Here is a 14,267-nt window from a genome sequence, read left to right on the forward strand (position 1 = left end):
AGGGTTGTTTTGTAGGACATAGCATAAATGCCCTGACTGAGTTAGGGCAATTCTCAGCTATGCTGGTGCCAGCAAGAGTCCCTACGGACTAAGGGCCAGGGGTGATTTCCCATCGGATCTAGTCCAAGCAGGAGTCTCCGTAAGGCAGTGGTGTGATTGTGTAGTTGTTGTGGTCTAACTCAGTGTTTCTTCCGCTACATTCCAGCAGAACACTGGTGTTCCATGGACAACTCGCAGGTGTGGCACGAGCGTTTGGAAAAATACACTGATGGGCGACATTTTCTGTTATTAAACCCGGATACAATGTTACTGCTTCAGTGCTATGATACCTGATTAAATTACTTCATTTTGTTTTGGCTGCATATGTTGCTGTTTGGCTGTTTTGGTTTCGGTTTGGGTTGTTTTTTGTCTGACAACAGTTTTATTCATAAGAAAATGTTCAGAGGTGATCCGCATAACAAACAATATGATTGTGTGGTGTTCCCTGGTCTCAAAGGCTACGGCTACACTAGCGAGTTTTACAGGCAAAGCCCCAGGTTTGCCAACAAAACTGGTGGAACGTCCACACACAAAATGCATTTCATTGACAGTCTGTTGACAAAAGTTGGCACTTCCACTGACAGCCTACTGCCTCTCCCAGATGAGGAAGAGCCCCTTTTGTCAACAGGTTCTGTCGGTAAAAAAGCTGTGTGGATGCTCTGAGGGACCGTCGCTCGACAGACAGGACTACAGGCAACCCTGTCTGCTGTGCCTCTGGGTGACTGTTCTGTCAAGAGAGTTAGTCAGGCCAGTCAGTCCAGCCTCTCCGTTGACAGAGCGGACAGCTTTTCCAGTTGGCTTTTGTATGTTGCCAGGCGCTATCGACAGAAGTTTTGTCGGGAAATCTCTTCTGACAGTGACTTCAAGAAACACTGGTTTAGCTCTCTCTAAACTTGGCTTTTTCTGCCCTGTGTTGGATGCGGTTGTCTCCCACCCAGCAGAGCTAGCTGATTACCAAGAACCTGTTACGCTACTGCTGTGTGGATCGTCTCCTTTGACATCGTCATTTATTTTTAACACCCCTCTCAGGTTTGCATGAGTTTGATTCCATGCGCGACCCGGAGGTGAATGACTTCCGTGCCAAAATGCGACACTTCTGTGAGGAGAGGGCGGGGAAACGGCAGCAGCTGAGCTGGAGAGCCTGGATGGAGTACAACTTCCCTTTACAACTGGAGCCCTCGGCCAACCCCAAGACTGGCCCCCTTCGCGTCCCCAACAAGAACATCTTCGTCAACGTCAAGTTTGAGTCTGGCGGGGTAAAAGCCTGAGGTTCCTGTTGCGTGTAAATGGCTTGCGGGCTCAGTTCTGCATCGAGCTGTGGGACGGGGGCTGCCAGGGAGAGAGACTGCCAGGGTCCCATTTGTTTGGGAGTTGTCTTGTAGGGCTTGAGGTGTTTGGAGGGACCTCCCCACCAAGCACGTGGGTGATGGAAATGTTCTTCTCCCCACATGGGCTTTGCCCTCACCTTCACTCAGAAGTTTGCAGTGCCTGCTACTGCTGGGGAAGCAGCACTGCCCCCGAAGGCACCCCCTCATCCATGCTTACGACAAGGGCAGGTTCTCCGCTGTCTGGAGTGATGAACTCCCCCCATGCTGCAGAGTGAGGCAGCCCAGGAACCATATTGGGAATGGGTTTGAAATCAAAGGGTCAGGCGGGCTCGTGATCCGGGCATGCTGCTTCCAGGCACTACGCTGCATCCGCCACAGAGCAACTTCTCATTCCTGCCTGCTACCTTCTGATAGCCCCACTCCTGGCACACTGTGCCCAGGCACTACACACAGTATTCAAGGAGGCACCTGCTCCATCTGAATGAAGCCATCCATAACCCGTAGGGCTGGCCAAGCATTCATCCTGGCAGCCGCCCCGGTGAGCTGTGATCATCCCCCTGTTCTGTGCAGACTGAGGAGGCATTAAACGAAATGCTGGAGGCTGCAGGCAGAGCAGGTGGCAGAACTTGAAAGGGGACTTGGGAAGCTCCTGGCTTTCCATCCTGTGCCCCCACCACTGGCTGTGCCCCTGTCCCCTCTGACTTCGCAATGCCCATTTGGTAATGCGGACGATCACTCTGCCTCTGTGACCTTCTCTTCCTCCACAGGCCCTTTTGGGGGAATCTTGCTCTCCCCTCTGGCGTCTGGGGCTGTGGGGCTCTCTCGGCAACTCCTGCTGCTGATTTCAGCCCCTTCGCAGCTGGTATTTGACTCTGCCTACTCTTCTATTGGGATTGCAGGAGAGCTTCACCTTCCAGATCTCCCCGAAGGAATTCCCCATCACGTTAATGAGCTACGCCATCAAGAAACAAGCGACCGTCTTCCGTCACCAGACCATGGAGAGCCCTGAGGATTATACCCTGCAGGTGAATGGGAAATGTGAATATCTCTACGGGAACTACCCCCTGTACCAATACCAGGTGAGTCTCTCTCCCATGGTTACAGGCAGGTATAGGATGTTCTGTGCTATTATTGTCTCCCTATGTCAAGCTGAAAATACAGCCTAAAAGGACCCAGTCTACTATCTGGTTAACAGAGGTGGCCTAGATATGGCCCCCATGGGTGGCTCGCCACAAAGAACGTAAAGCTGGGCTCGGTCGTGGGAAATGGATGGAGAAACTGTGACTCAGTTGTGGGTCCCTTTGTGGTGTTGCATGCTAACGAGCCAACCCCATCACTGGGTGCAAGTTTGTGTATGTGTGGATGGGGAAGGTTATGGCTTTGATGCAGGGGATGACTGCCTCCCCAACCAGCATGTTACTTCTGACAGAGCTGAACAGTGTCTCCGACTGCTGGGGGAGCAGCACTGCCCACCGAAGTCATCCCCCATCCATGCCGGGACGAGGGCAGGCTCTATGCTGTCTACAGCAATGAATTCTTCCCCACCTCGTGCTGCAGAGTGAGGCAGCCCAGTTCGTGTATTGGGAATGGGTTTGGGCACCTGGATCCGATGTCTCTTGACACTGCACTTTAGTCTTTGGGGTTCTTCATGCCAGGGCGCCACCTGGGAAGGATGTAGGGTTACAAAGGAATTGTCAGGAGATCCTAGTGGTGGTGGCCTTTGGGTCACTTCCACCTGCTGTCCTCCCTCTGCTGTCTGACCCAGCCCTGCTGCACCCCCATCACTGCCCTCTCCACATCCCCGGGGATTCCAGCCTGTCCTGATTAATTCTGTCCTCTCTCTGCCCCTCCAGTACATCTGCAGCTGCCTGCACCGTGGCCTGATGCCCCACCTGACGATGGTGCACTCCTCTTCCATCATTGCTATGCGGGACGAGCAGACAAACTTCACCCCCCACACCCCAAAGACGGTTGCCAAGCCACCCCCACTCCCCAAGAAAAAGGTAACTAGGCCAGTGCACCGGCTGCCCTTCTCCCTGGCCTCCATCACCCTGACATGCCCATTTGCTCCTTCTGTCCTTTTCCCCATGCAATGGAAGGGACTGCCCCGCAGGCAGAGGGGCATCCAGGTCCTTTGTTGCAGGGTCGTCTCAAGGCCAAAAGATGGTAATTGGAAATCCCCCTCCTTCAGCTACACGAAGACCCAGCACAGAAGCCCTCTTCGTTTTCATCAAGTGAAGGTCTCTCTGTGTCTTCCGGACGCAGTCCAAAGGCTTTCCTGGCAGTGTCTGCAGCCCTGCACGTGTGTTATGCAGCCTAGGGGACACTTGGTTGTGCGGGTCAACACCTCTCTCGTTCCCTCTTCCTGCCACATGGCCTGAGTCAGACCCCCCCGTTCCTTTGTGATCAGTTACACTGAGAGCGTGGTTTCCTTCTGTCCGTGTGTAGTGGTTGTAGAGTTAGTGATAGGCTGGTTAGCGCTAGTTGGCTCTGTTTGGCAACTGCTCCCTGCCCCTGCTTCCCCTGCGGGGACAATGTCCATATTCTGGGATTTTGAAACAGTGAGTTCCGCCTGTGCTTGTTCTCTGTGAGCAGCTAGCAGATCTACCACTGAGGGTGGCTAAGAGGGCAGTTGCCCCAGGGCCTGGTGATTCAAAAGGGCTCCTGGCCACCAGTGACCGGAGCCACAGGCCCTTTAAATTGCCACTGAAGCTCTGGGTGGTGCTGAAGAGCTGGCAGGGGGAGGTGTAGCATGGGCTTTCTGGGAGCACAGGGCTGCTCCCCACAATACCTTGTCCAGGAGGTCTGCAGTTCTGTCGGGCCCACTGGCAAAGAGCACCAGAGGTGTCTTTATTGCCCAGCGAGGCTGCTTGTTTCCTCGGTAAATCCTTCCTGCCCTGCGCCTGGGAAGCTTGGGAGCTCCACCTCCCAAAATTCTTCACAGAGGAAGCAGTGGAGCCTTTTGTTCTTTGGGATCCAGTGCCATCAGAATGGCGGCCTTCACAGGTGGTTGGCCTCTTCCCTCTACTGCTCTGGACCTGGTTGTACCAGTGTGGAAGGGACAACCATGAGAACAAGAAGCACTCCCACAAAAGCAGGTGCCCGCTGCTGACAGCCACCAGACGCAGCATTTCCTCCCTGGGCCACGCCACGTTGGATGAGGTGTTACACGCGGAGATGACCCCACCACCGCCTGTGCTCTCCCTGGCTACGTCTACACGTGCATGCTACATCGAAATAGCTTATTTCGATGTAGCGACATTGAAATAAGCTATTTCGATGAATAACGTCTACACGTCCTCCAGGGCTGGCAACGTCGACGTTCAACTTCGACGTTGGGCAGCACCACATCGAAATAGGCGCTGCGAGGGAACGTCTACACACCGAAGTAGCACACATCGAAATAAGGGTGCCAGGCACAGCTGCAGACAGGGTCACAGGGCGGACTCAACAGCAAGCCGCTCTCTTAAAGGGCCCCTCCCAGACACAGTTGCACTAAACAACACAAGATCCACAGAGCCGACAACTGGTTGCAGACCCTGTGTGTGCCGCATGGATCCCCAGCTGCCACAGCAGCAGCCAGAAGCCCTGGGCTAAGGGCTGCTGCACACGGTGACCATAGAGCCCCGCAGGGGCTGGAGAGAGAGCGTCTCTCAACCCCTCAGCTGATGGCCGCCATGGCGGACCCCGCTATTTCGATGTTGCACGGATCGGCTACACGTGCCCTACTTCGACGTTCAACTTCGAAGTAGGGCGCTATTCCCATCCCCTCATGGGGTTAGCGTCTTCAACGTCTCGCCGCCTAATGTCGATTTCAACTTTGAAATAGCGCCCAACACGTGTAGCCGTGACGGGCGCTATTTCGAAGTTGGCGCCGCTACTTCCAAGTAGCGTGCACGTGTAGACGCGGCCCCTGGTGGAGAGAGAAGCTCTGTGCAAATGAGCGTTGGCTGTAAAGATAGCTGCCCTCGTACCCACCCGTCCAGAGTGCTCACCAGCTCCTGCACTACTGTCCTGTTGCCACCCCTCTGACACGGGCAAGCCACAGATGCCATCTGGCCCTTCAAACATCTCCACAGGCATGGGTGGGCCTCCCAACTGCTCAGAGGCTTTCCTCTCAGTCGTGGAATTGGTGCCATCTTATACACCCTCTCCAGTCCTCTCCGGCTCTTCCTCACCCATGAGGTCCCTGCTCTGGTGGACCACCAGCTGCTGCTGGAATGACCATCTCCCACCCCAGTGCCCCACTGCAGGCTGCCCGTTCCATTAGTTCACTCGCTGCTGGAGCCATCCTTGGAGTCAGGAGTTTTTGATGCTGCAGCCTTCCTTCTCCGCCATGTTATGTCGCAGCTTGGATTCACATCCCCAACCACCTTATTGACCAGCGTATGATCCAGCACCGAGGATCTGGTACTGGCACCAGTGCAGCCCACTGTACTCAAAGAACTCTTCCCTGTGGCTGCCTTGGACTCCCTGGAACACCTACCGCCAGCACTGCCCACCCCTTCAAACATCCTGTCCCTCACCAGGGCTCCTCCACCAGCACCATTGGACTCAGAGGAGGAGGTGGCTGTTGAGCTGGTATTGCCAGTTCTCCCAGTCTCCTTCTTCCTCATTCATTCCTCCTTCCCCGTCCCTGATGGATGATCATCAGAAGTATCAGGACCTGCTCCAGTGGCTGGCAGAGGATCTGGAAACACAGCCAGAAAAGGTTTAGTATCATCAGCACCAACTTCTGGACATTCTCCAGCCCCAAGGTCATAGTTGGACCCCCTTTGCTCCCCTTGTTGCAGGCCAGTAGCACAACAGATATCTCCCTTGCACGTTGGGGAGCCCATCTGGACCATCACGCAGCACGGGGGATCTGGACACCACAAGAAACCAAGATTCATATAAATGTGCTGGAACTGAGGGCAGTCCATTTCAAATGCCCAGCATTTCTTCCCCCGCATCCAGTCCAACTGGGTTCAGTGCTCTCCGATGACATTGCAGTGGTCTTGTATGTCAATCAGGTGGGTGCCGCCTGCTCTCCCACTCTCTGTTATGCATCCATCCATCTTCAGAACTAGGGCCTCAAACACCATGTGATTTAAGGGCCAAGATGCTGATATTGTATTATAATAGATTCTGGCTACAGTCTTTGTTCAAAATCTTTACACCCAGCAGGCCCCAAAAGCTTTCATTCTAAATGAACACGATATGGCAGATTCACAGAAGAAGGCTGTTTTGTGGCTACTCGGCATCAAACGAAGGCTAATGCAGCGCAAACCTGGGGTGTGAACTCATTAGTTGGGGCTTATCTTGAATTATAGCCTCGTAATTCATTGGAGAGGTGCCCAAAAGGCTGCTTACTAGTTGAGAAGGAAGAGATAACATTCTCTTCCTCAGCCCACTTCAAGAAAAGATCTCACGTGTCAGCGTGAGTGATGGTATCTACCTTTCACAGATGCCAGTGTGAGCTTCAAGATACCTATCTCCCAGGCACCCAGAATTCCCTAGCAGACTTTCCCATACCCCTTTCACCAATGGGGCACCCCATGGTGGGACCTCTTTACCACCCAAAAGCGGCCCATTTATTGTTCCGGGGAGCCATGGGGGAGGAATTGCACGGTGATGTTCTCCTCTTCCTGTGGATAGGTGACCTCAGCTCATCTTCCCCTCATGCCCCTCGTCCCACAAACATTACACAAGAACTGACAGGGCTGAGCTGCTTGTGAGACATGTAATCCCATTCTGGCCCCAACAGTTCTGATTCACAGACCTTCTCAGTCCCTCCACATACACACTGTGGCTCCCAGCGCTCCTTGATCTCCTCAGACAGGGTTAGGGCTGGATTTGACACACTAACTCAAGCCATCTTCACGCCACGGCCTGGTGTTAGGAAGGGGCTCCAGGGTAGATGAGGCACACTTCACCCTGGTATGGCACATCTTCAACTGAAGCAGGAGGTGTCCACCAAGGCCTGCTACCAAGCTGAGTGACAATGATTCACCTCATGGGCTCACCACCATCACCAGTGCCTAGTGTCCTTGACATGTGAGGCCTTCCCGTCAGTTCTATACACGTCCATCTGGGAGCTCCTGCTTCTCCCCTCTGCCACCCACGCCTACGTGTTTATACACCTTGCCACAGTCCATTTCACGCCAGGTTTATGCAATGTCTTCTTGCCAGTGCTCAAGGCCCCAACCCCTTGGGACTTTCATCTTGTTCTCTCTGCCCTCAGGAAGCCAGCCTTTGAGCCTCTGGCAACCTCTCTCCATAAAGGTCATTTTCTTGGTCACCATCACCTCAGCTAGATGGGTCAGTGAACAGGCAGCCCTGATGGCAGAACCTCCCTTACACCATCTCCCACAACAACGAAGTTTCCTTACGGCTGTGCCCTGAATTCTCCCAGAGGTAGTATCGGAGTTCCACTTATATCAGCGCATCCACCTGCCTCGGTCCACCCTAACCTGCATGCCTTCCATGTGGCAGGGTCCTGCATTCCCTTGACATCCAGCGTATTTTGACGTTTTGCTCTACGGGACCCATGCTTTCCATGCATTGCTGAAACTGTTTGTAGCCTTTGCCGACCGAGCTAAGAGCTAAGCCCATTTCTCCCAACAACCTGCAAATGGATCTCTGGCGCATCCAGGAATGCTGCAGACTGTCTAACATATTGCCACCAGATGGAGTCTCTGCACAAGTAGCCATATTGGCCTGCTTAACGAACGTCTCCTGGTAAAACATCTGTCATGCGGCAACCTGGTGCTCTGTCCATGCATTCGTGTCCCATTACTCCATTTCTCAGGCAGTGGCCACAGATGCTGCTGTGTCCTGTATTGTCCTGCGGATTGCACTTTCCCTTATGTCCTTGCATCCATGTTCATGCTGAGCATTGCTCACTACTCACCTGTCTTTGGAATCCATATAGGGAACATCACTTAAAGGAGAAGAAGTTGCTCTCCTGTAATTGGAGGTTCTTCAAGATGTGTGGTCCCTACCTGTGTTCCAGTGCCTGCTCTCCAGACTCTCTGCTGCATACTGGACTGGTCCGTGTTAGAGGAGTATGGGAGAGGTATCTACCCGCATGACCTGTTGTACCTCAGTGGTGGGCAGTGTGTGTCACCATGCAGCCTCAGGATCATGGCATACATGCACGCTCATATTTGGAGTACAGATAGGGACACCACATCTTGAAGAACCTCTAGTTTCAGGAAAGTAACCTCTTTGCTACCTGAAATCCCTTTCTTTGATATGGAGGCCAAAATGGGAGTCATTCCCTATTCCCGTGCTGGGGGCACCTCCCTCTTCCTATTCCCAGGGTTAATAGTCTGAGCAGAGGACAGGGAGCCAGGAGCTTCAGCAGCCTCATCCCAGCTCTCGTCCTGATGGTTGCATTTACTTTGGGTAGATTCCTTAATTTCTCTGAGCCAGATTCCACACTGCTATGAACTGATCTGGTGCACAATGGATAGAGCACTGGACAGGGTCCCAGGACAACTGGTTCTCTTCCTGGCTCAGCCTGTAACTAACCAGGTGACCTTTGTGCCCCAGCTCCCAATGGGGAGAGTGATACTGAACATTCTTCATAAAGACCTTTGCTGAGGAATGCCTCTATGAATCCTAGGCACCGGTGTTACAGTGGGAGATCCACCCACTTCCTCGGGCTGAATTTGGTCCTAGATCAGTTTCCCAAGCTCTAAGGCGGTTAATACATCCCAGTGGCTACACCTACACTGGAGAGTTTTGTCGACAAACACTGATTTGCTCAACAACACTCGCAGAGCATCCCCACACAAAACGTGTTCTGTCGACAGAACAGGGCACTCCCATCAACAGCCTTCTGCCTCTCCCACCGGAGGCGGAACACCTTTCTCAACAGAATCAGTTGACAAAGAAGCTGTGTGGATGCTCCAGGGAGGTGACTCTGTCAACAGACAGGGCTTCTGGGTCGCTGGGCAGCCCTGTCTGCTGTGCTTCCAGTCAGCTGTTCTGCTGAGAGAGTGGCTGAGCAGTCTGGCCGCTCTGCCGGCAGAGCGGATCGGCAGAGTGATTTGCTTTCATGTGTGGCCGCGATCTGTCAACAGATGTTTTGTCGGAAGATATCTTCCAACGGCAACTACTGTCAACAGATCGTGGTAGTGTAGACTTAGCCAGAGAGGGTAGAGACTAGCTAAGTGGTGATGACTGGGGTCCTCCTGCCTGTCTGCTGCCCACAGAGAATGCAGCTAGGTCTTTATTCTGGTCCACATGCTGACTTCAGTTCTGTTCTCTCTGCCATCTCCAGCCAACCCGTGAGTCCCTCTGGTCCCTCGAGCAGCCTTTTTACATTGAACTGGTGCAAGGCAGTAAGGTGAATGCAGATGAGAGGATGAAGGTAGGTGTGGGCTGGGTGTGGGTTGTTTTGGGGTTTTTTTGCATCTGGTTGCTCACCGCGTGTGTGAAATGAAGCAAGGATCAAAGGTCTGCGATCACATGACCCTTTGCTGCATTGCCCTTCATTCAGCTTTCAGGCGACCTCTGAAAAGGCTTCACAACAGGAAGGAGAAGGGAACTTGCTTGCCAGCAGCGTGCTGAGCGAGCAGCCTGTTCTTAGAAGTCTCAGCTGCAAGAGTTTCTGAGTACTGAGCCCAGCTACTCAGCTGCCATGACCTCATCTTAGCAGAGATGCAGAAATGCCAGAGACCAACAAAGGAGGAGGCACTGGGGCTGTGGGAGGCAACGAGGCAGATGAAGGGGGAGAGAGCCCGAGAACAGGCCCTGGAAATCAGAGGACTTGCTAGTGGAATGGGGCAGGCAGACAAAGGGAGTGAAACCTATGAGTACAGCAGAGGACCAAGGAGGCAGAGAATGATGGTTGAGTGTCTGTCTGGTATAGATGTGGTGGGCTCAGAAGGTGCTTGCCCCTCTGAAAAAGACTTCCCTGTGTGTGCAAGGGTCCTGTCTAGAGGGGGCTGCTAGTGCCTGGATGAATGTGCAGCAGGAGGGCTGTGGCTAGGAAGAGGTGTCTCTTTCCTGTTCTGCGTCAGGAAACAGTCAAGGGATGGGAGAGCTGATGCATTTAACCTTATGGAAACCTTGCAAATGCCAGAAATATGCCTTCAGTATGGCATTGCTGGGGCATACCTCACTGTTGGCGATATGCTTTGGGTTTGTTCTATGTCCAGGCTAGTGCTATTAATTTGCTTCCCCCTTGGCATAAGGCCACTTCTATTTCTTGTTCGTTACCTTTCCCAAGGAGCATGGTCCAGTTTCTTCACCTGGGCCTGTCTTGAGTTCAGCTTGTAAGATTCATTGAATGTTCCCACTGATTAATTTTCCCACTGTTGGATTTTAATGTAAATATTTTGGGTGTTTGTTATAAAAAGCAATTCCTCCATTATTCCCAGCTGGCAGCAAATTGAGGGCTGATGTGACATGATTTGATCTCAGTCACGTATGCAGCATTGTTGTAGCTGTGTCGATATCAGGTGAGGCCTGTGTGGCTCATCACATTTCTGTGACCAGCAGAAGTTGGTCCTGTGAGAGAGAGTGCCTCATTCACCTTGGTCTCAAAGCAGTCATGCTTTGTGACAGGGTACCCTTTTCATGAGAACCTAAACCCCATTTTCAAAAGTAAGCTCTGAAACTTACTTGAAGTCACTGGAAAATGGGTGTTATGTCTATAATCCTAAATCACTCGGCCCTTTTGTAAACTTTGCCCAGCATGTCCACACCAAAAAAAAAAGAGAGCAATTGTCATCTCCGTTGGCTAGCCCAGTGGAAAGACCTGTGACTTCCTGGGCTAGGGAGATTCAAGGGAGGTGTTGTCAGAAGTGTCTAAGTGATGTAAGAACACAAATCCCCCTTGATTTACACTTGCAGTTGTGCTGCTAACTTATCCAGGTGCTTCTGAAAGTTCCAGCCTAAGGCAATTTCAGTGCTTCTAAGAAAATACCAGCCTAAATAGTCTCATTGAAAAAAGTCTGTCTGGGTCCTGGGTAAGACACACTGACAAAGACCAGTTTGTACCACTCTTGCTCATGTGGTTCCTCTCCTGAGGTTAAGAGGATTTAATTCTCCAGGGCTTCTGATGTGTTTGTTGCCTTTTACCAGCACTGAATTGACATTCCAGGGTTCCAAACATCACATGTATGTGGGCAGAATGTGCTTTTGTAGCAAGAATGGTGGCAGCCATCTTATTCAGCCCACTGTGGTTTGAACTGGGGACCTCCAGAGAGAGGGACTTGAGTGTCTAAAGCTTGAGTTAATGAGACAGCTTTGAGTACTGAGCCAGAAAGACTTGTCTGCTCTGTCGATGGGGCACAGAAAGGGCCTTGTAATGGGTTAAATAAGCATTTCACAATCATTACTTAAATCTGACAAATCTCTTGCAAGGTAGAAAGAGGTTTTGTAGATCAGTATGCTGATATTCAGAGACAATAAGGGATTTGGCCAAGGACTTGCAGTGAGGCAGTGGCAAGAGATGGGAATAGAATCCAGAAGTCCTGCCTCCCAATACTGCCCCTGTTCCAACACACACCTCATGCTACGAGCCCAGGACATGTGATCCCACCACACTCATCTCTTCCAGTTGGTGGTGCAGGCAGGCCTTTTCCATGGCAACGAGATGCTCTGCAAGATGGTGTCAAGCTCCGAAGTGAATGTCTGTTCAGAGCCGGTGTGGAAACAGAGGCTGGAGTTTGACATTAACATCTGTGACCTGCCCCGCATGGCCCGGCTCTGTTTCGCCCTCTACGCAGTCATCGAGAAGGCCAAGAAGGCACGGTCCACCAAGAAGAAATCCAAGAAAGCTGTAAGTGAGGCCTGGGGTGGGGGCCTGGCCAGTCCCACCAGCTCTGTATGGTAGCACAAGCAGCTCTGAGCTAAATGCTTAGGACCCTTGTTTTTCAAAGAGGGAACTTTAGCCAATAGGAAAACTTCTGCCGGGAAGGGCTGTCCCGTTGTAACTGCTCTGGGTAGGGGAAGGTTGGGGAGTTCGATGGTCTGTTCCATTGTCACTGCTCTGGGGAGGTGTTTGGAGAATTCAGAAACAGCTACCGATATGATGGACTGTCCCATTGTAACTCTTCCGGGTGTGGGGAGGTTGGGGAATTCAGATACAGCTGCGGATACGATGGGCTGTCCCATTGTAAGTGCTCGGGGGCGGGGGGCAGGGTTTGGAGAATTCAGAGAGCTACCGATATGACGGGCTATCCCATTGTAACTGCTCCAGAGGGTTGGGGACCTCAGAAATAGCTACGGATACGATGGGCTGTCCCATTATAACTGCTCGGGGCGGGGGGGCGGTGGTTGGAGAATTCAGGAACACTATCACTGCAGTGGTCTGTCTCCTTGTAACTGATCTAAGAGGAGAAGGAAATAGAGGAATATTTGCCTTTGTGGTGGGACTGTTCCATTGTAACTGCTCTGGGGAGGCAGGCGAGAGGAAATTCAGTCATTTGCTCCATATTTAACCACAGAAAGATGGGAATTAGTGGTGTTCATTTCCTCTCTGCATTCCTGGGCTTCCTCATTTCTAGCAGAGGTTAAATCTCCTTACGTGCTGGCTTTTCTCTGTGGGGAAGTCCCTCGTGCACAGCCTGCCCACAGCTATGAGTGGGAGAAGAGATCAAACCCCGTAAGGACCTGGCTGACCGCCCAGAGGGAGTGAAAACAAGCCCTGTGTAGAGCTACTTTACAGCCAAGTACAGGAGGGAACCAGGGGCTATGCCGGCTGTGTCTAGTGGACATTTGCAATGGGCTGGACACACAGGGGAACACTCGCTCCCCTGAGTGACGCAACTAGCAGGGCTGGGGAGCCGGCACTGGCAGCAGCGGTCCAGCTGCCCCACACTCACCAGCAGCAGCAGAGAAGCAGAGCAACACAGCCCTGTCTGGCTCTGCTCCCCTGCACCTGTTGCTCCACTTTGCACAGGTGAGAGCAGGCCCCCTCACCCCCACCTGAGCAGTGTGCCAGGAGAGCGGAGCCTACTCGGAACGTGTTTCTCCGCTTCCCCCCTGCTGCTGCCAGTGAACATGGCAGGGAGGGGAGGTCCAGCTTCTCTGTGAGTGCCAAGGCCTTCGCTCCCCACAAGCCCCTTCTGGTCCCTCCTCTCCACGGCATTTGGGGGTACATGTGCTCCCTCATACCCTCCCTCACCCTGTGCATGCATCACCCCTGCAGGGAAGCACAGACACATTCAGGGAGGCTGTTTGGTGTATGTTACAGAAGGGAAGCCATTGGTGCGCCAATTCACTCTGATCTGTTTTCGTTCTTGCACCTTCATCACCTGCACCCCAAAACAATCCTCCTGTGAGCCTGTGATTCACAATCCTCTGTCCCCTGGGTTCTTTGTGCTACATCAGCCAAAAATGAGCCACGTAAGAAGACACAGGTTGTCCCACGTGCGGCCAAGTGCAACATTTGCAGGAACGTGATTGTTTTGATTCAAAATATTATGTACCAAAATCCTAATGTCTGCACCCTCAGCGAGTTTGTAGAAGACACCAAGTTGTGGGGAGGGTTGGAGGGTAGAGATAGGATCCAGAGTTACCTGGATAAAGCGGAGGACTGAGCCAAAAAAAATCTGATGCGGTGCAACAAGAAGTGTAGAGTCCTGCACCTGGGACAGAAAAATCCCAAGCATTGTTATAGGCTGGGGACTGACTGGCTAAGCAGCAGTACAGCAGAAAGGGACCTAGGGTCATAGTGGATGAAAGGCTGGATACAAGTAAACAGTGTGTCTTTGTAGCCAAGAAGGCCTATGGTATATTGGGGTGCATTAGGAGGGGCATTTCAAGCAGATCGAGAGAGGTGGTTGTTCCCCTCTGTCCAGCACTGGTGAGGCCACAGGTGGAGTATTGTGTCCAGTTCTGGGCCCCAGAGAATAGAGAGGATGTGAATGCATTGGAGAGGGTCCAGCGGAGGGCAATAAA

General features: G+C 52.4%; 1 protein-coding gene across 3 annotated transcripts in view; it reads left to right on the forward strand.

Annotated features, from left to right (window-relative positions):
* The window catches only part of PIK3CD (phosphatidylinositol-4,5-bisphosphate 3-kinase catalytic subunit delta), a 59,218-nt gene that overhangs the window by 21,298 nt on the left and 23,653 nt on the right, over positions 1-14,267 (forward strand). For 2 of the 3 annotated variants that reach the window (XR_012648680.1, XM_075018068.1), the window contains exons 4-8: positions 1,069-1,295; positions 2,267-2,446; positions 3,221-3,370; positions 9,637-9,726; positions 11,923-12,144. Coding sequence is in view for 2 of the 3 variants with exons in the window: in XM_075018068.1 (XP_074874169.1) it covers positions 1,069-1,295; positions 2,267-2,446; positions 3,221-3,370; positions 9,637-9,726; positions 11,923-12,144 (869 nt within the window). In the remaining variant the exon portion in view is untranslated. Of the gene's footprint in view, positions 1-213; positions 238-1,068; positions 1,296-2,266; positions 2,447-3,220; positions 3,371-9,636; positions 9,727-11,922; positions 12,145-14,267 lie in introns of those variants that run through there. The other variant, XM_075018069.1, reaches the window with a different exon arrangement.

This window comes from Carettochelys insculpta, chromosome 23 (genome assembly GCF_033958435.1).
Source record: "Carettochelys insculpta isolate YL-2023 chromosome 23, ASM3395843v1, whole genome shotgun sequence".
Classification (NCBI taxonomy): domain Eukaryota; kingdom Metazoa; phylum Chordata; order Testudines; family Carettochelyidae; genus Carettochelys; species Carettochelys insculpta.